This window comes from Bactrocera tryoni, chromosome 4 (genome assembly GCF_016617805.1).
Source record: "Bactrocera tryoni isolate S06 chromosome 4, CSIRO_BtryS06_freeze2, whole genome shotgun sequence".
Lineage (NCBI taxonomy): Eukaryota > Metazoa > Arthropoda > Insecta > Diptera > Tephritidae > Bactrocera > Bactrocera tryoni.
In genome coordinates this window covers 41,032,926-41,055,740 of record NC_052502.1, presented here as the reverse complement: position 1 = coordinate 41,055,740, position 22,815 = coordinate 41,032,926, and the positions used below count along the sequence as shown (strand labels likewise).

The following is a 22,815-nucleotide window of genomic DNA, read 5'->3' as shown; positions in this document are numbered from 1 at the left end:
ATGTTTTCTGGAAAACGGAGATATATAGCTAAATAATAAAAGTTGTTGTGAACCATTGAAAGTGTAGTGGGTGGGAATACAAGTATGTTAATGTTCGTTTTACGTGTTTTCTAGCAAAAACTATGTATGTATAATGACAATGAATGAAATATGAGTAATTGCAGCCGAAATTGAGAAACATTAGTTTCCTTCGATTCGCCACTACTATACTTTCTGTCTTTAGGCACTGCTCACTTGTCATTTGCGTGTGAAAACAGTTAACAGCGAGACAAATTGAATTCGATGAAAATATAGTATGCGGATCCATTCTTCAATATACCAAGATTTTAGTTTACATATTTTAGAAGATATTCGGTTTTGACCAGATCCGCTAAAATTTCAACGTTTTTACAACAAAATAATATACTTATACATTTTATACTCTCATGTTGTTGCTACAGAGTATAATAGTTTTGTCCACCTAACTAATCGAGTTATATAAAGGGATATGTATCTATAAATGAGCTAGACGTCTGTGCAAGCGATAACTTGAGTAAAAATTGAGAAATCTTGATGAAACTTGGTATACATTGTGACCAAAAAATACCCGAAAATTGTAATTAAATTATTCGGTAAATAATATTTCAAAACAATTTATTTTGCCAAGTTGGTAAGACTGTTCTTAATTAATATGCCAAATATAAGCGCGATCTGTCAACCAGTTTGTTAACAGCAGTTGCGATTTTTACAATGGATAAAAATATCGAACCATTTTTTTATTTATTACCAAATTTCGTGGGCGGTATCGTTGCGAATGTTGGAAAAGGCTTAGGGTTATTCAGTTTTCTCAAAAACAAGAGCCTACAAGTGGTACAAAGCCTTCAAAGACGGTCGAGAGATCGTTGAAGACATGCCTCGCTCTGAACGACCTTCGAGTCCTTTTCATTTGATGAAAATATTGAACTCGTAAAGGATATGGTGTTTAAAAATTGTCAGGCAAGTATTAAAGAGTTAGCAAGAGAGCTCGACATCTCTCGCGAGTACCTTCGAATGATTTTGGTGGATATTTTGGGTGTGAAACGCGATCTTGCTCGACTCGTCCCGATATAGCTGAATTTTTTTTTCAAAAAGAGTGCGATCGCGACCGAATTTAAAGTCAAAACCACAATGAATACCATCGAACAATCACCGTATTCCCCCTATTCGGCTGCGTGTGATTTCTTTTTTGTCTTCCCTTTGAAGGCGACAAAATTAATGTTAATGAATGAATAAATATTTTGGGTTTTATTTACAGTTTCTGGGTACTTTGTGCAATGTTAATGTTTTTTAGTACCCGAGAGAGGTGATATTTCAAATGAAATACATTTTTCCGTACATTCATTACGAAGCGCTTTAAATTGCTGCGAGATTAGTTAATTAAATTAATTATAATTGGAAATTGAAGTTTTCTAAGTCTTTTTCTTGTAAAGACGAAATAATCAATAATTTCAATAGTTATTTGAGCTGCATACTTTCTGATGAACTGATCTTCTGTGGTAGAATGATCTCCGTGCACAAAAATTGTTTCGTTCAAATAACCACGTGATTCATAGCTCTTTATGGTAAGATCACCCAGAGCTATAGATTATAAATGAAAATGAAGGATGTATGCATGTTATTATGAAGGTGTATTCTAAAAGTAACGGGGAATATTTGTGTATAACTTAGCTCTGCTTTATATGTACAAGTGTGTTTAATTTGTATGAGAGGGATTTCCGAAGTGCGCTCTTAACTGTAAAGTGTGCTTATTAGCAATTATTGTTATTGTTATTATTGCTCAAATTTCAGTGTATAACAGTAGCCGGTAAATTTGGATTTGGTTGTGTGGTTTATGTAAATGTAAAAATAGAGTACTTGTGTATTTATAGATATTTTTCTCTTTCGAAACTATTTTTCGTTACGTAAAATGCATAACACATTCACATTGCAGCACAAACAAACAAAACTTTCGGCAACACATTCAGTAACCCGCATCGCAAACATATTTTCAATTAATCGATACTAAACTGGTATTCTAACAACGGTTTACATTTCCGGGAGTGACTATATTCAAAATAAGACTTTCAAAACTCTGCTTCCATATACATACAAACACGTATTGGTTAAAGTGATTCAGGAGTTACTTAGATTTTCCAGTAATGATTACTTGTTTGGCATACACTTGGAACTAAAACCAACTAGCATGAATATACTATCAGGTAAATTCATGTACCATAACTTTATAGGGGGGCTGTTTTTATAGTTAGTACGAGTACAAGTACGAGTAGATTATTTGTATATTTGTATATTATTTGGATGCTTGTTATGTACTGCTGGCACAACAAATTTTGGTGGTGAGGAATAAGCATTGCTGACGGGTGTATTTCATATTTTCTAATTATGTTTTGAATCTATATTGAGGGGGTATGTATGTATATGGTGGTGGTAGTGTTTGCGGTACTAGGTTTAAAACGCTTTCTGTCATAACTGTTATTTGTTTTACAAAAAAGGTATGTCAAAAACCTGCTTGTGTTATCCAATCGAGATATGAAACCATGGCAGTTTGAAACATGGTGCGAAAACGGCATTTTTGAAACTCCATGCGACGTTCGACACGATTACGTTCATTCGAAAACTCACTGCACAAAATATTTTCGGGCATTATAGCAATTCAAAAATAATTTTTTTTTTGTTTGGTTTGGTTTGGTACGTTTCAGATTACAGCAAAAGAACATATAAATTAGAAAAGATTGTTAAATTAAGGGAAATAGAAAATTATTTGAAAAGATATGCAACAATCAATGTCAACTTATTTATATAAATGAATGTAAAATAAATTATATAAATTTCAATTATCGCTGATTTACTGCAGTATTTGAAAAATCAACTTACCCGCTAAGGACACCGAGAACTAAGTTGAGCATAAAAAATGAGCCTATAACTATAAGAGGCACGAAATATATCCAATTAAATGCTGAACCTAAAGCGTCGTTGGTCTGCAAGAATAATCATGGTGAAGATATATTAATCTAAGGATAAACAAAACAGTGATCTTGCAAATATATTTCGAAAGAAAAAATTACAAAAAACGAAAATAGCAAAAGGAAAATGCTTCTCTAAGCATTTCCTTATATACATACGTACGTATATACGGTTTGTACACTTACGAATAAGCTATGGAGAGAAAAACTTGTAGACAAACGGCTCACCATTAAAAATACAACAAACATTTATTTAAATATGTACTTGTAGTCAATAAGTTGTTATTATCAGTGTAGGAAAAAATTAACTTGAAAATTTTGACAGTCAATCAACTTTGAATGTTATTGCTACAAAATTATTCGAATTTAGCCCACTATTTGTATGAAATGTATTTGTGTTATTAGCCAAATTTATATTTCTCCGATTAATTTCATATGGTATTCAACACAAAATGCTTTGAATCGAAAAATAATTTAAGTAAAAATCTTGTGTGTGTAATTACTTAATAGCTATGTTAATGGACAGTTTAAAAAATATACAAGTATGTGAAGATTGATAGTCTAAAGAATATAATACAAGCACACACTAAGAAATTCGACTTTGATGCATTCCGGTTATCGAAAATGAATGTAAGAACAAATAAAGCAACAATAAGGCATATTTCCTTTTTATGGACTTGAATGGACCTGTAGATTTAGGACTTCCTGATTATTGTTAGGACTAAGCGCTTTCCGAATGACTTACGAACGAAGCTTTCTTGTCAGAAGAATAGTTGAAGCTCCTGTCATGATCTTTTTATAACTAAAGGCTAAATAATAGCGTCACTAACTGTGTGAGTGTGTTGTTCAAAATCAGTTGTTGTTCCGGAAACTAGTAATACTGTGCGCAATCTGATATTGCCTGATCGTCATGATCGAGATTGAGGCAACTATGGGTATTAGTGGGACCAGCATACACTCAATTGCATGCACATTTCACTGTAAACAAATTTTTCAAAAACAGTCTCGACGATTAGCGACGATTAATATTTGTTTTTGTACTCTAATCTCGAAATTTAAAAGGGAGCCCCAGCAGCAAGGCTCTGGATATGTAATCAAAAATAGAAGGACAAGAAAAAAGAAATATTTTTTTATCCTCGAAACATTTAACACAAGTAAAAAAACTAATAACAAACTTTAAACAATTAAAATCTTTTTACCAAAAATCTTTCAGAATTCAATTTCAATTTTGAACCCCGGCAGCAAGATTAAAAAATTTAAGATAACTGTGCATTTTTTTGATATTCTATCTATTAACATATCCTTCAATTTTTGTACTTAAGCAATGCTGAAAATAAAATAACGCATAACCTTGCAAAAATTATGTAATTCGCCAGAGAATGCATCAAAGGGAAAATCTTCATTAATGAGCGTGTGTTTAGTCGAAAAGAGTGCATCTAAAAATTACATACAACTATGATAGAAGTTTACACAAACAGCATTCACCTTCATCTGTAGCTCACTATCATATATGATAGGCAATTCTGTATTAGGTAAATCATTATCCACTAATTAAGAATTTAAAAATTTATTTAAAATACATACAGCAAGGACCGGGAAAGGCTGCTGTCAATTTTGAAATAAAAAGTGTAATAACGGTGAAGTTACCACACATTCTAGAATGTACGATAAACTAAGAATATGTATAATAAAGTCGATGAAAGCCTTACTCCGGTCCTTATATTGTATTTAAATAGAAAGAAATAGGAGAAGTTTGGACATAGATATACACACATCGAGGAGTAGAGGCATTCAGAGAAAGTGGGGTTGCTTCTATAATATTTTGCAGCCTGACGACACAAAATTAATTAGAAATGGAAAATGCAAAAGAAAACGGACGATGACGCACAATAAACTCAATTGGAGAAATTTACAGCTGCACATTTTAGTTGCGTACAAATACGGAGAACTTAGTAATGGAGCAAATGCATAGCGGCAATTCATACCATATATTTACTTTTTGACAAAACACTGATCAATATTGATTTAATATGATGAGAGTAGCTTCAAACCAAATTTATAACTAATTGTCTTGAATAATTTTCATTGTAGTGAACACTAAAATTTGCATAGCATTTCATTAAAGTTTAGCAGCAGTTAATTACAAATATGGGGAAGACATACAAATTGTGGCGATACGTAAATACGTGTGTATTTCTAGCGTTTGTTTTATACAAGTATGATTGTTTTGTTTTCTATTTTTTTGAGTTATTCAATTTAATTTACCCAATACAGTATTGCTGTCCAGCCCTCCATTGTGATACATTGGAACACAGTCAACATGGCAAAGCCGATATTATCAAAACTAGTAATGCCCCAATTTGGCCCTTCCCATTTATCCAGACACATACTCGTGTTATAATCACATGTGAATGAACCAGTCGCTCTCATCGATGAATTATCCGAGTAGCAGGGTGTCTCTGATTCGCCTTCCTTAACGGACCTTCCTACAAGTAAAAGGAGTAAAAAGCAGATAAATATGAAATATGTACATTATTATCATTACATTTTAAGGCAAAATAATCTGCGACAAATCTTAATATGTAAGGTATATTCTCTAAACTCAATACGCAATAAATTTAGTGACTTTTTATTGCGTTGTGTTGTATTATACATTTTTTTGAATAAAACAAGAACGATTTGGGATATCAATATTCTTTATTTCTGGGAAAGTACATACGTATGTACTCTATGAACATCCCGAAGAAAATACCGTTTGGTGCGGTTTAAGGGCCGGTGGCGGCATCGGGCCGTACTTCGTCCGTGATAATAAAGATCGGTACGTTACTGTGTGCCCGAATCGCTGCCGCTCAATGATAACCGAATATTTTTTGCCCGAATTGAATAAAACGGACTTGGACAATATGTGGTTCCAACAGGACAGCGCCACAAAACACACAGCGAATGTCACAATCGATTTATTGAAAACCAAGTTTGGTGAACGTGTTATCTCACGAAATTTCCTGTGGGGTAATGTCAAGTTTATGGTCTATTGCAGCAAAATCGGCCGATTTATGCTTGAAAACCGTTGGAAATTGGGTTCTTCGTCTGGACCCCTGGTGGCCACGCGAAAGAAATCAAATTCCGTACATAATGACATCGAATCTACTTTTAAAGGAATAAAGAATTTCATTAAAATCTCAAACCGTTTTTTAGCGCTTTTATTGAAAAAACCTATATTTATGAATATAAAAGGTAAGCACTTTTTCCCGTAAAAGAGGATATGGTTGTCACAACAGTTTTTTATGAAACGAAGACTATGAAATGGGCCGATGGGCCAGCATTGGTACATGCGCGGTCGCAAAAGCCTTTTGGCCTAAGATAGATAGATAGATAGATAGGAGATCTAGTGATCTCTTTGCCCTCAGTAAGGCTAGCCTCTCATTAATGATGGGGCTCTTGACGGGCCACTGCCCTATTGGCATACATGCTGTAAGACTGGGAATCTTACTGGACGCCGCATGCAGAAGCTGCTTGGAAGAAGATGAAGTAGAAACTAGCCAGCACTTCCTTATTGACTGCCCTGCTTTTGGGAGATCAAAACTTAAGCCTTTGGGGGCACATACCTTCTGGCGGGCATAGAAATTAAGCGCCTCTGCAAATTTGTATTAGATACTAAACGGTTTGCCGATCTCTATGTCCGAACACGGGAGTTCGATTTTCAATGGCTTCACAAAGGACTATTTATTAGTCCATGTGCGATCTCTGATCAGCCATCTTACCTAACCTAACCTAAGACTATGAAACCATTATTTGGAAAATAAAAAAGATGTGCCTTTCCAATATGAATGTTAAATAAAACAATCGCAAAAGATATCTTTAAGATGAAGACAATTGATTTGGCATTACTTTCAATGAAAAAACTGAGACTTACCAAAATTTCTTTGTAATTGATTAGATTTTTGAGTCAAGTTGAATTTGGTATACATAAACTTTATTTCACTTTTTTAACTAGGAGAGGTTATATAATAATACCATCCGTGTACTTACTCAGATCTTCCAAACTATAACAAGTTTTATGCAGGGCACCCGAATAGAACTCGAGTCCGATGATTGCAAATATAACGATCGCAAACAAGACTAAAAGTCCAATTTGAAGCAACGGCGCCATAGCCTTTATAATGGATTTTAAAACTACTTGTAGACCTGCGTTTCCATACCGTCCCGAATATCAAGCAGCACATCAGTGTGAAGCAGCAGTAGGGTTGTGTAAAATTTTACCATGTGGGAGGGAAATGTTATATTAGTGAGGGTAAAATACCATACTTTATTTAAATAAAATTTCGAAATTAATAATGACGCTAAATAACAGCAAGTTCAATAAAACTAAAAAACAAAAACTAATAAGTTTCTATAAATACTACTATTTTCCTAAATGTGAATAGTAAAGAAATATAGCTTCGATTAGAGCTTCTTTGGGTTTATAGAATTTGATTAGTACACAATTGAAGTTATTGGTTTAGGTTTTACTCGAAATTTCTTAAGATTTTTTAATTTTTATGTTTTGCTGACTTCAATTTGTACAAATACTTAAACAAATTTCTTAGAAAAACTTAGACTGCAAGATTCATAAAAAATTTCACGTATGTTAATGATATGTACTCGTAAGTATCGCCGGTTTAGACCGTATTCTGAAAGCATATTTCATTACTTTTCACAGGCAAACATCAAACATAATAAAACTGCTTCTAGCTATATTTTCAATTTCTGCTAAACTTTATATTTGAAATTGTACAACACATAGCTTAAACAAATCAACTAAACTAAACTCAACTAAACTTGGAAGAAATTATATTTGTATGGAATATTTATAAAAACGAGTATGCTTATATATGAAAATCACTACAAGGATAAATAGTTAAACGTTTGAACATTAGCGCTTACAACTAATGAAACTACTCACTAGGAATTCCAGAGACTAATTTTAAGGGCCTTAGCACACGTATAGCCCTTAATGTTTTTAGATCTACCTCAATCCATTTTTGTGGGAGCAGTGCCATAAATCTGATATTGTTTCGAATATGCAAGTGTTTTGTTGTTGTTAATTGGAAATTGTTAAGTTTTGTTTATGTTTTTTGATTTTGGATTTAGTGTTCAAGTATATTTTGATTTTAGTGGAATTTCGTTTCAAAGAGATAATTTTTATTTGGCAAAATGTTCCGATTGTATGACATGGCATAAGTTGTGTTTAGTAGCAAATGAATTATGTATATAGTGGCAAAGGAGGATATAAAAGAACAACATATAAATTAATAAATATTGCAAATGTAAATATATATGCATATATACTAAACGAGTATATTCAATTTGTACAAAATTTTCAACTAAAATCAAATGTAGAGTGCATCGTGAGTTTTTTTTTTTTTGTATTAATGTTCTTTTGCACACACCTATGGCTTTGGGATGGTGAGGAAAATCAACAATGAATATACCACATAGAGACATAAAACACAATTTGGTGAGCAATTATTCATAATTACTGATTTACAAAGAAAGAAAACTTTTAAACTTCTCAATACAATCAGGTTATATGAGCTAAATAACGAGAAATGAGAATTGAGTCTAAAAAGCACATAAATTGTTTGCCAAATGAAAATTATTTATACAACAATATACATATGTATGTATGTATATGTATATATCTAGGTTAATAGGATCACAACGTCTACGAATACACGATTTTTTAGTTTACTTTGTGAACATGAATGAATATACAAGTATTTGCATAATGAAACATATTTTTTAATATTTGATTTTTTTACAGTTATATTGATATTCCACACACACGAAAAGGAACCAAAGCAGTGAGACTGTCGTCAAATTACTTAATTTTGAAAGCAAAACTGCAGAATTCAGTTCGAAAATATGGCAATAAGAATTGTTTTAGTAGTGAAATCGCGCAAATTTGCTTTATATATACATATATTTGTATATATAGAAAGTAACCTGACAACAGCAAAAGTCAATAAACTAAATTTAATAATTGCAATAATCCATTTGTTGCCTGTTGAGTCAGTTTTTTAGGAAATATTATTCCCATAAATGTTAGTATTGACAGCATTTAGCATTACGTTTAGTGTAAATTGTGTAAGTATGGACATGCGAAGCGTGTAAGTCGAGTTGTTAGTAAGTTACCATATGTTCGCAAATAGCATTATTAATGTAATAACTATAAGAAACTGGAAAGAAAGTAAGTATTCTATTGAAATATTTTCAATTTCGAATAAGTAAGCCAAAACGCAATGAAGCCCGAAAAGCTAGGCACAGTAAAATATTGAACAACATTAGCGCGCTGTTACATACCGAGCAGGAATCCGGCTGACAGTTAGTTGTCTTGAAAGCAAATACACTTCAAAGTAAAAGAGCTTGCAGTTAAACATTAAAACAAGCTACGCTAGTAGCCAGGTTTGGCGGAAAGGCGTTGGATATAAATATGTAGAACTTATCGACATTTAGAATCACAGCAAATAGTTTTTGCCTTTAATATGACTTAAACCAAAGTATTTACACTCTCCAGTTGTATATTATATAGTGTAGCAATGTAGCATAATGGTGTAAGGAGTATTCAAATGTGCCGTGTGGTGGTGTTGAAACACTGTTCAAGGAACTAAAACTTCGAAAATAAAATTCGTAATAAAATAGGTTTCTACTTCTAATATATTAAATTCGCTACACACACACTCTCGCCCGCTTATACATTCGTAATATTTAAAACTAAGGTCGCGTTTTGTTACAGACGTTTCACTACCACAACATTTTCTATATACCTGATCTACATTTAGCTCTAAATATCTAGGTGTTTTTGGAGTACTACTTTTTTTCGCTTACCCACTGCCGAGCACACAGACAAGTTTAGCGACAATTTTACGATAGACAATTAGTTTTGTTTTATGTGTGTAAATATATGTATGCTCTAATTTTGTTTATTTCTATAGTATATAATATGTTCCACTATAAGTTAAATCTCTGGCCTCTGTTGTTTAAATTAATGTAATTATAAACTTGGAAAAATCTAAAAAAATAGTATTAATTGTTGTACGAGCAATCTTCGTGTCTAGTACATAATGTCTGAGCAATGGTTCAAAGATACATATATTTATTTAACTGAAATAATGTTCGATTCCACAAAAAAATGGGAAAAAATTACAGAATTTGGATAAAAGTGGTATTCACGAAATCTACTAATATATATCAACGTATTTAGACATGTGATATTTTTGAGGTTACCATAATGTAGAAAGCTTTCGCATATTTTATAAAAAAAAATATATATATATAAAAAAAAAATGTTTACAGCAGACACCAACTTTTAATGTTATGTGTACATATGCCTTAAAAAATTCGTTAAGAAACCTTTTCGTGTTAGTTTTCGTTTTGGACAAAATTTGTAGTAAGCAAAGAAAACAATGTGTCCCAAATTAAAAGTATTACAAGCGTGTCTGCTTAAAAATGTTTTAAAATAAAACTGCAAGTTATTAAGCTTAAGTTACACTGAGCTAAATAAAGAGTGATCATTTTCAAGGTTCCCTAATGTTTATTATCACTCGAAAGAGCATTCATGGCATTTATTTTTAGAAGATTATCTCTTTCAAATGTTGGCCTCGGCTACATCTTAGATGGTTCATCGGTTCAGTCCAATTTTCGATGACCTTTCATAAGCCTGAATTGAAGCGGGATTGTATGCATAGACTTTAGACTTTACATGTCCCCTCAGGAAAAAGTCGAATGGTGTGATATAACACAATCTTGGTGGCCAATCGACCGTCCGAAACGTGAAATTATCTGCTCAACGAATCCATTGTATGATGCGTTATGGGAAGTGGCACCATCTTGTTGAAACCAATTGTCGCCGAGATCACGAACTTCAATTTTAGGCATCAAATAGTCGGTTATCATGGCGCGATGATAACGATCGCCATTGACGGTTACATTCTCACCGGCATACTTTTTTAAGAAATATGGTGCGATGATTTCAACGGCCCACAAACCACACCAAACTATTGTTTTTTTATAAAATGGTAGTTCTTGAATCTCTTCAGGTTCCTCTTCGTACCAAATATGAAATTTTGCTTGTTTACATACCCATGGAGCTAGAAATGGGTCTCATCGATGAACACTCTCAGCTACGGCTGCTATATTTTCTTCACTACGTGCTGGACGTGGTCTATTCGGTGGAATATTATCCAATAATGAATGCTGGGTCTCAAGATGGATGATAGTGTTGCGAATGGTACACTCAGTAGGCCGATTATGTTGACCATAAGTTGAGTGAAGCGCGCGAAACACATTATTTACAGGACATGCATTTTCGTAATAGGGTTGAACAATTTGTAAGCGTTATTCAAGCGTAAGTCTTTCCATGATGAAATGCAGAACTATTCCTAACAAAAATAAAACGACAGCTTGACACTACTCACGCTTGATCTGTCAAAAAAGGCTATTGAAAAAGTACCTCTGCTTAAATCACCCGTTATAAAAAAATGTCTGACAAGGGTAAAGCGTTCGGTAGCTCAGAGAAAATGTTCTTATGTACCAGAAAAAGGATAACCAAGTTATATTAAGACTGAGTTCTCTCTATAATTTCTAACTGTACATATCATGATTTTGTAGGGCATTTTTTGAGAGCAAGGTTATCATATAGTTAGCTCTATTCTCTATTCTTATTTCTCTATTCTTTATTAACGCTTAAACCCGATAATTTCGTCCACCTCAAACTATCATAAACATAAATTAGTGAAATATTATATTTGCGAAGCTCAAGATCAAAAATTATAATATTCCCGTTATGATACAGATAATTTTATCACTCATCATTAATCGTTCAATTTTATCTACTCTATACGGTCAGGTATTAGCATCCTCCCGTCTCAATAACATATTTTTTTTAATTTTAGCTTAATCCTATATTTGGTGATTTCAAATACTTAACACACAAACAATTGATATGCTTTTGCTTAAAATATAGCACAAAACGCGAGTTGACGTCTTTGAACACATTGCTCTATGGATATTGAATGCTTGTGAACAACTTTCGTTCGGATGGTTTTAATTTTGTAATCATATAGACATAGATAAATTTAGCTAAGCAAATATTTTTTCTAGCTCAGCACTAGAATTTCTCTATAAGAAATTCAATAAACTTTCACTTAAAGATGTATTCTTCTAATTATGTTCTCTAAGTAAATTGCTATGTTCTGGCCTACGAATATAGTATGTAAGTACGTTTCCTGTAATAACTATGTATATGTACACGTACGCTAGAAGGCTTACTTGGAATTCTTGAAACGAGTTTGAGTGGCCGGAGTACCCGAAACGACCGCAACATACGCAGATCGACATCTATATTGGCCTCGGCGAAGATCGTCATAGCGCTACATACCCACCACACGCCCAGGCACACGTGCGCACACACCCACATACAATGGTGGTCATGCATGCATTGCAATTATTATTTTTATTTTTTTTACATTTTAATAGCGTGCAAGAATTTGTATGTATTTAGTTGGTAGATTAGCATCGATCAGCAGCATATTTGTGTGCAATGGTGTTTGGGGTTTTGAATTTGGCAATAATTACGTCACGTTTTTTGCAGTTGTAAAATAAATAATTGGCAAATAAATTACAAAGAAAAATAATAACCAAAACAAAAACCGAAAGTTAATTTTTTCAAACACAATCAAGTGTACATACACACACACAATATAGTTGTAATAAATACGTATATTTATAAAATTGAAAATAAGGTGGAAGAGAAGCGTAGATAATACATAGATTAAATTGAGTGATTTTGCATGAGATTTGTGTATATTAGTGTCTTTATAGTTTAGTTGTAATAACGAAAATATTCTCGGATATATTCTCAGTTGGCTAGTGGAACTAAGTTGGCTAGAACTTAGGTGCCGTTCATACAGCTGCAATTAATACATATTTACGGTTTTAGAAGCTTTTTGCGGACTTCGGACGTATTCTTTTGAAAGCTTGATATACCTTATCATGAACGCAGTTAGAACTTTAAGTCTTATTCATAGCTAAAACACACTCATTGGATCCAAAATCATAGTTGAAGAAAAATAATGCACTTCATTTCTTTTTGGACATTTTTAAAACCCCCAAAAAGAAATCGTTCTATTGAGAACGTAAGAAAATAATGAAAAATGTGTGTAATAGCTAGACATGTAACGATTTAACGTTTAATAAAATATGTCCCACATAATGTCAATAATCATACAATGAGCATATTCCAAAATTGCTGAAGAGAAACGTCTAAAATTCGGCTTTTTCAACAAATTAGATTAAAGTTTATGTGAAAGACATTTCATATAAAACCCACCGAAGTGTATTGAATATTGCTACACTTTCAGACTGAATTGTAGAAGAACAATAATCACTAAACGATCTATGGTTGAGGGAGCGAGGAATAAAAAATATTTCCCCAAAATGACTTATAATCACATATATATTTACGGGTGAATACCTACTTATAGTGGTTCAAGTTTTATAGGCATGTTACAAACATAACTTCGTTCATTCCAGACCGAAAAAGTGCATTGAGTTGTGAACCGAAAATCAATCAAATAGTTGCAAGAAATAGGCAATGCAGCAACAATAGAACATGCTTGTCATTATAAGTGATGATAATAAATAATTGTGAGTAGTTTACGTGTTATGGGGTAATATTACTTATATACAGATGTTGTAAATGTTCAAATAGATAGATCGTGTGAGATCCGTTCAAAAAACCCATCGCCAAGGATTTTAGTATTTGTTGAAACAGCAACAACAACAATAAGTATTTTATGCAAGTGTTTGGAATGAAATCAAAATATTTACCCCGTTACTACGACGATAAAATCCATGATGTTCCAAATATTCCTGAGGTAGGAGTGTTTATGCAGAACAAGCCCTAGGGCAAGGATCTTGAGCGATGCTTCTACACAGAAAATGCATAAAAAATAGGTCTCCGTTTTTTCCTAGATTCGTAAAAAATAGATCAGGTGTATTTATTTTAAAATCATTGTAAAGCTAATAACATTTATATCCACCGTTGAAAAGTTCGCAATTCAAAACGTGAATTTAGAATTATCTAGGTGGAACTGAACTCACCAGTTTCAGAGCCAATACTGTTTTATCACTCCCAGGCAAATGTTCTTCTAAAGCCAACACAACACAGTTGGCAATGATTGTCAATAACACAGCATACTCGAAGGGCGGCCATTCAATGATGAATCGTGTGTATTTTCTAATTGGATTATCCTCGGTGAGGATAAATAATGATGTTGGACCACCACCGGGTGGTGTGTCGTCTTTCTTTGGGCCACCCATTCTATCAGCTAAGCGATGGGCTCCCCTTCGACCCGAGTGCCCCCCGCTTGTGGAGCCCTGTTGATGCCCTGCTAGCGCCGCTTCCTGAGCCGCTGCCAACCTGCAAAAATATATTTGGCATAGGATTAGTATACATAAAATATTTATTTCTTTGTAACTGTAAAGTGGAAATGTTAAGATTTAAATACAATTTTTAATAATTTTATATTATTAACGGATATTTTCATTTTAAATATTTTGAATTTCATAAAGAGAATTGGGTATTAGTCAGAAATTGCTTGAGTGCGATTATCTCTATAAGTATTGATGTGCTATAATCGAATTGGGTAGATTTTCTCTTCCTTCCAGCTACATTTTATTCATTTTCATTTATAAAAGGGTAAAAATATTTTATCCTGATATAAATACTTAATTATTCATCAATATTTATTTTGTTGATTACAAAATAATCCCCACCAAATGAAATAACTTATACCAGCGATTTTCCAGTCCTCAAAACACTTTTCATAAGCACTTTTTGGGATAGCCTTCAGCGAATTTTGTTTTATCTCATCAATCGACTGAAAACGGATTCCATTCCGATGATTGTTGACTTGTTTGCATGTCGTGCTCTCCACGAACGTGGCATCACGATCATGCACGTCCAAAAAGACATGTTTACGGTACTCTTTTTGAAAAAAAATTCAACTTTATCGGGACGAGTCGAGAAAGTACGTATTTCATACTCAAAATATCAACCAAAATTATTCGAACGGACTGGCGAGAGATGTCGAGCTCTATTGCCATCTCTCTAACACAATAATACTCTTTCAACATCTTTGTTCACCTAATGGTTTAACATTTGACTTTTCAGGCCTACAAATTGTCAAAATCGAATCATAATTTTGCAGACCCTCCGTAACGAACATTTGGAGAGAATATTTTCCTGTTGGTAGTTTGCATATCTGTCGCAAATGGAATGAATACGGTCAACATTTCCACTAGACTCAATATACATACATATCTATATACCTGATATAAAGATTTTTGAGCTTCCAGTGGACTTTATATCGTATATACCAGTCAATATGTGAGGTATCTTAACGAAATTCATAGACAATCTCTTCCTGGTAATAATATGAAGTCAACACTACAGTATAGAATAAATTACAGTTTAATTCCGAAAATATCTAAATTGGTTCATGAATACCTCTCATAAACAACATATGTATATACTATAAAACGATTTTCTTATTCCAACAGACTTTATGCCGCACATTTCGGTCAATGTGTGGCTTATCTTCCGAAAGCTGTTTAGGATCAACGATTCCAGCGATTTTGTCTTTCCATCTGACTATAAACCATTCATATTGACCAAAATGTGTAGAGCCTATGTAACCGGAATTAACTCGGATTTTTTACCCGGCCAAGAACTTCAAGGAGGATGGAGTCATGTGTAGAAGTTCACGCAAATGAGGAAAGTACTCTGATCGCCATTTACTTGGGAGTGGTCAGAAAAGATTATTTTACATATGGCTCAAGCAGGTCACGACTTCCGGTCTTTGAACAAGACTAAGAACATCCGTTTAAAGGCGAGCTAAAGTGAGAAGGCGAAACATCCCCTACATAGGATTGTGCGCTGGGTTTAGGACCCGCCGCGTAAAAAAACACCCCCGATGAAAACTAACAACCAGCCTCGGATTAGAGACCCCCCTTTTTGATGACAACCATGGCAAACGAAATAAGGACTATGAATTGAGGGCATGCACCTGGAATGTCCGGTCCCTTAATTGGGAAGGTACCGCTGCCCAGCTGGTTGATGTCCTCGTGACAATAAAGGCTGACATCACCGCCGTCCAAGAAATGCGATGGACGGATCAAGGACTGAGACGAGTAGGTCCTTGTGGCATTTACTACAGTGGCCATATAAAGGAGCGCAAGTTTGGTGTGGGATTCGTGGTGGGAGAAAGACTCCATCGCCGAGTACTATAATTCACTCCGTCGAATGAATGTGTAGTCACAATCTGCATCAAAGCGACATATCGCCCACGCCCCGACGGAAGAGAACGACGAAGTGACCAAAGATGCCTTCTATGAGCGCTTGGAGCGCGCCTATGATGACTGCCCCCGCCAAAACCAAACTCAGAAAAATCAAAATGCTGTAAAAGTGGCGAAAGCCATCCAGCAAACTACAGAGGATGCATTGTTGCCAAGGAGCTTCAAAGCATTCGTAACAAGGCCTTGAAAAAACAAAAAGTTTCCATAAATTTGCCCAGTACATCAAATAATCCACCCATTGGTAATAAAAGTACTGTCAACAAGCAGAATCGTGTACAGACGAGTAAGCTCACTTTTTCTGAAGTACTGAAAAACAACTCAAACGTGGTGAACGAAGAAAACACAAAGATGACCGAAGACCTACTAACTCAAATCCTTGATATATTAAATAAACAAGAAAAATTCAATATCGATCTGTGCGACCGTTTAAATAACCTCAAAAAAATTAAAAATAAAACAAAATCTTAGTCATGAATGCTGCTCTCTCATGGAATGCAAATGGACTATTAAAGCACTAAGAAGAACTTCAACTTATTGTACAAAAATAAAAAATAGATGTATGTATAAAACCCGAAACTCATTTTACGAGACACAGCCATATAACTTTTAAAAACTATGATATCTATCATACAATCCACCCTAGTAATTGTGCGATGGGAGGCACTATTGTTTTTAAAAACAGCATTCAACATTATGAGTATAGAAAAATCAGTACGCACAATATTCAAATCACAACTATTACATTAAAAGCAATGAACCAGCCCTTGTCAATTACTGCAATACATTGCCCGCCGAGATACAAAATCCTCGTTGAAGAATACTTATAAAGAACTTCTCAATATGCACACGCACAAATTTATTATGGCTGGCGACTTTAACGCTAAGCATGTTTACTGGAGACATATTCCAGGCAGCTCAAGAAACCGGGTGTGAGTTTGTATCGACAGCACCACCAACTTACTAAGATGTCATAGACTTCTTTATAACCAGGAAGATATCTCCGAATTTCATAGAAATAGAAGGTGGATTAGATCTAAGCTCTGATCACTCCCCATTATATTTAACACTAAGTGAAAGAGTCATTAAAAGAGATCTTAGTCTGAAGCTATACAACAAAAATACGGACTGGACTTCGTTCAAACAAATACTTCAGACTAAAAAAAATTGTAAAAAATCACAACAATTGAACAACTAGAGTTAGAAGTTAACTTATTTACGAAAGAAATTCAACAAGCCGCTTGAGATAATACTCCGGAGATAAAGCGGAAAATTATAGGTTCAAATTACCCTAAAGAAATAAAAATCCTTTTAATTAAGAAAAGAAAGTTACGACGGAAATGGCAACAAACCCGCTCACCACTCAACGAAACTAATCTTAATAAGGGCAACAGCAAAGGCAACAGCTGAATTAAAACGAGAAATCGCTCATATTAAGAATGAGTCATTTAATAAATATTTATCTCAGCTATCCGCTGACAAAAAGATGATTACTCTGGAAAAGTACAAAGTATCTGAAACGTCCAACAAACCACGTTGCGCCACTAAAAATTGCTTCCAATACATGGGCTAGAAGTGATTGTGATAAGGCTAATGCATTTGCAAAACAGTTAGCTGAAGCCTTTCGTCCAAACTATGATTGTGAAATCGCGTTCCTCAGTAGTATGCAACAGAATCATACAACAATCCCAGCAATCACCATCTGTGAACTTAAAAGTGAAATTAAAAAGCTCAAAGTTAAGAAAGCAGATGGCTTCGATTTAATTACAGCTGAAGTGTTTAAGCAGTTACCATACAAATGTTTACGGAAGCTTACCTATCTTTTCAATACAGCAATCCGTCTGACACATTTTCCCAGCTTTTGCAAAGTTGCCGAAGTTGTTACGGTTGATAAGCCAGGACAGGGACCTCACGTCGTCAACTAGACCAATTTCACTACTTCCACAAATCTCAAAACTTTTTTAAAGATTGATTTATCTAAGATTAAAATCTATAATCGACGAAAAGCAGTTAATCCCATCGCATCGGTTCGGTTTTTGAAACAAGCATTCAACAATAGAACAAATTCACAGAATAACATCAGAAATAGAAAAATCCCTGGAAGAGGGAAACGTATGCTCAGCTGTATTCATTGACGTTGCACAAGCGTATGACAAGGTATGGCACGAAGGCCTTATGCAAAAACTAAAATCATGTCTTCCGATTGAGTATTGTGCTCTTTTAGAATCGTATATCACCGTGAGATTTTTCCGTGCAAAACAAGGAAATGAATTCTCCAAACTAAAAGAAATTGAGGCAGGAGTTCCTCAGGGAAGTATCTTAGCTCCAATTTTATATATTCTGTATACAAGAGACTTACCGTTAGCACCAAACAGTATGACTGCCACTTTTGCTGAAGACACCGCAATACTATGCGTCGAAAAAACAGTAGAAAAAGCTGCGATAAACCTACAACATACAATCAACTCTGTAGTAAGTTGGACTAAAAAATGGAGAATAAAACTAAACGGTGGCAAATCGGTTCATGTAAATTTTACAAAAAAAAGAATCACTTATCAACCTATAAGTATTTTAGATGTCTGCATACCATATTCCAATACAATATCTTGGCATCACGCTCAGTGCTAGATTATGTTCGAAATAGTTATTGCGTTATAAGTGTCAGTATGTTTGTGTTAACGGTGCGAAAATGAGCTTCGAGCAAAGAGCCAACATTAAATTTTGTTTTTAAATTGGTAAAACTTTTACCGAAACGTTTCAATTGATGAAACAAGTTTATGGCGATGATTGCCTATCCCGTAGCAGAGTGCACGAGTGGTTTCAACGTTTTCAAAGTGGTCGTGGGGACATAAATGACGATCAACATGTGGGCCAATCAAAATCCATGATTATCGGAAATTCCATCGAAACTGTGCGTGAATTCATCAAAAATCAGCCGAAATCATTATTGAAATTCGTGGAAATGGATGAACATCTCCAGAACAACGATTTATCGTATTTTGACCGAACATTTGGGCTTACGAAAGATGTGTTCACGGATTGTTTTCGACTGACGACCAAAAATTGCTCAGAGTCCAATATTCGAAGAATTAAAATTTGACCAAATATCACATTTTAATCATAGATCAGAATTGATTATAATTGATGTTGATGATATTGTGCATAAAGTAATCCGGAGCCTTAAACATTTTGAACTAAATACAAATGAATATTTCTGATTTTTATTAATATACATACATACGTATATTAAGTGTTGGATATGACATCAAGTTAACTGGAGACCCGGAGAACTCTTATTGGATGTGGGATTAGGGGAAGGTCAAAATTTCTAACTACGACAAACAGACCATAATAAATCATACGTATATCATGAGTCTAAAATTTTCATACTCTTGCAGCATCTTGCAAACGATATTATATTTTTACTCATATGACGGTTCCTTGTAACAGCTAAAACTACATAATCGAGATATGTCACAATGATAACGTGACGAGGCGACAGGATGTATAGTATATACATATATACAAGCGATAGCTTTAGTAAGAATTAAGATATCTTGATCTCAGGTGTTCCTTGACAACCTGAGAAGAATCATACTGAATATGGGCGAAAACGGACTATTGTTCACCCCAACCAAATACCGTTAAATGACAAAATATAAAGTGGTATAACTAAACCAAAAATCATTTTACGAAGCATCCACGGTCACTTAAAAATAAAATTCTGACTTTTTCACTTCAAAATATATAAATCAAAAATGAAGATGTCGATCTTAAAACTGCCGCAATTAGACTATAACTTTTCAAGCCCTCATTACCGAATAGTAGTACCTCAGTACCTTATATATATTATATCTGAATTAAATTCAAATGAACTTTTTTCTATTTTTGACTATAAAGATCCCTCAAGGAGCAGTGTTTATCTATGGTATGCTCTATCCACTCGAGGTCCTAGATCCCTTCCTAGAGGAATTTTGTGAAGGTGGTCCAAAATCAGTTGTTGTTCTGGAAACTATTGATGCTGTTCACAAACTGATAGTGCTAGATCGTCATACGGCCTATTGTGATTTTGAGACAACTATAGGCATTGGTACATTCACTACTGCATGAACATAAGATTGCAGACAAATTGTTTTTTTTTTTGTTCGATCAACAACAATTTGTCAAACGCTCAAAAACTGATCCCTGTCGATTGATCGAGTTAAATGTTGAAAAATTACGATAATGGTGCTTCGAAACACGTCTGTGATATCGTTATAGGTGATGAATCATGGATTTACACGTAGGAGCATGAAAGTCAACAGCAGTCTACTGTATGTTGGTTCCAAGCTGAATCCAGCAAATGTTTTTAACGCACTTCCAAGTAAATGGTTGCAAATTTTTTTGGAAAAACTTAACATATCACACGAGAAACGCATAATAGTAAATTTTGAGTGGTATACAACCACGCTTTTTCCAATTGCCTTTTAAGAAATCAGGAAAACCAACCACCGAAGACGGATCGTTCTTCAACATGACAATGCGAGCTCCCTCACATCGGCTGAAACAAGTGTATTTTTGAGCACTTAAAATATCGATTTGATTAGTAATCCACCGAAAAGTCTTGACTTGGCAACAAATGACTAATTTTTTCCGTACAAAAAAAAAATAAACTAAGAGGTCAACGTTTTTCGACACCTGAAGGGGCGGTTGATGCGTTCAGAACGCATGTTTCAGGAATAGCTCCATCAGAATGGCAAAAATTCTTTGATAATTAGTTCAAATGCACGAAAAAGTGTAGAGAATATTTTGTAAAACAATAAAGCGATTTTCGTTGATTTATATTTGGATTTGCTCTTTAATCTCGAATTATAAAAGGTAACCTACATATAACATCTGAAGGCTTATATTCGCTAGAACGCAATGATACAAGGTTCATAATTTCAATCAAGTGTGTTAGTATAGATTTACCTATTTTTGCATTTTTAAACCACTCACCGAAGCTTACTAACTTTAGTGACTACATATTATCAAGTAAGTTGCCTATGATTTCAACATTTATTTCCATAGCAGGATGAAACGAGCCCTCTGGTAGCACAAGAGGGTAACTCTGAATAACAATACAAGTTGAAGTTGTATGAACGCATACTAAATCTAAATATTATTTTCTATTCGGAATGAAAGTAATTTGTTTAAAACCCAACTTCGACATTTTTTCTAAAACTTCAGAAAAGTATGACCGATTGGAAATTGGTAAAATATAGCTTTCCAAGAGCACACGGTAAATTGAAATTTCCGAAAGCATTATTGATTCTGAATTGTTTGTCATCGACATAGCAATATTTATAAAAAGAATCATGCATCATATATTTAGATAAGTCCGATTGGGGAGGTATATAGGATGAGGTTAAATAAATAAAGCAAAATTAAATTAAATTAGTCAGTACCTGGAACGAGACCAACTAAATAGAACACCTCCTTCGATTCTGTCGAACACATCCGAATTATTGAAATTCGCTGTTTTAAATCTTATTATTAAAAATGAAGGTTTTTACCAATGCTTCTCTAAAACAAATTAAATGTTTACTTTAGTTATTTTAAAAGTTTTTACTTCAAAAAGATTTTTGAGTTCAGTCACATATAAAATGTTACCGCCACTGCGTTTGATATTTGCTTTAAGGGGGTATTCTTGTCTAGGATTATGAAAAAATCGATTTTTTTTGCATATCTTGAAAGTATAGACTTTCAAAAATTTAACCTTGGAAGGATTTTTCAAAATTCGACTTATTTTCGAAGATCCAGCCGATTTTGTGACGTGGCGTCCGTGTTTACTAGAATTGTATCCTAAACTTTAAACTGACTTTATCGGAACGATACCCACGATTTCTCAGGTTCTACTAGACCGATTTACTTGAAATTTTTATAGAGTCTTCTTTATAAGCTTGTCTATGGTTGGAACTAGCCCCATCCCCAAATTTTTATTTTTATTATTTTTAAAAAATTCGAAATAGTCAGAAAAAGTGATCCAAAAAAACTTTTTTTTCAGGCAGTCGCCATTTTGTGAAAAAAAATGTTCCCACTTTTCCGTAGTTCCGGCTATTGGGACATTATTCTAAAATAACAATCTTTTTTTTTTGGTTTCAGATAACTAGGAGGGTTGAAATCATGGTTATGGCCACGTGAAAATTTTTAGAGACCCCCCACTTCGTCAGCTCATAATTTTTGAAATTTATTACTTTTTTTAGTTTTTAATTTTTTTCTGTACTCTTCTAAAATTGACAAATAACTAATAAAAAATGGATATTAAAAATATTAATTGCCTTTTTTTACGAGACTTTAAAAATTATCTGAAATTCATGCTTCTAGACCAGAATACCCCCTTAATTAAAACAATATGCAAGTATTGTATTGAATGTTTACCGATTTCGAGGAGTATCTTCGAAAAACGGAGATATATTTATCT

At 33.9% G+C, this 22,815-nt stretch overlaps 1 protein-coding gene across 8 annotated transcripts in view; it reads right to left on the bottom strand.

The window, feature by feature from the left end:
• Positions 1 to 22,815, bottom strand: part of LOC120776200 (voltage-dependent calcium channel type A subunit alpha-1) — a 119,605-nt gene that overhangs the window by 85,203 nt on the left and 11,587 nt on the right. For 5 of the 8 annotated variants that reach the window (XM_040106826.1, XM_040106828.1, XM_040106827.1 and 2 more), the window contains exons 1-6: positions 14,121 to 14,339; positions 13,848 to 13,987; positions 7,921 to 8,021; positions 7,008 to 7,163; positions 5,244 to 5,464; positions 2,890 to 2,993 (exon numbers count right to left, since the gene is read on the bottom strand). In XM_040106826.1, coding sequence (XP_039962760.1) covers positions 2,890 to 2,993; positions 5,244 to 5,464; positions 7,008 to 7,163; positions 7,921 to 8,021; positions 13,848 to 13,987; positions 14,121 to 14,339 — 941 coding nt within the window. Of the gene's footprint in view, positions 1 to 2,520; positions 2,637 to 2,889; positions 2,994 to 5,243; positions 5,465 to 7,007; positions 7,164 to 7,920; positions 8,022 to 12,287; positions 12,389 to 13,847; positions 13,988 to 14,120; positions 14,440 to 22,815 lie in introns of those variants that run through there. The other 3 variants (XM_040106832.1, XM_040106833.1, XM_040106831.1) reach the window with 2 other exon arrangements.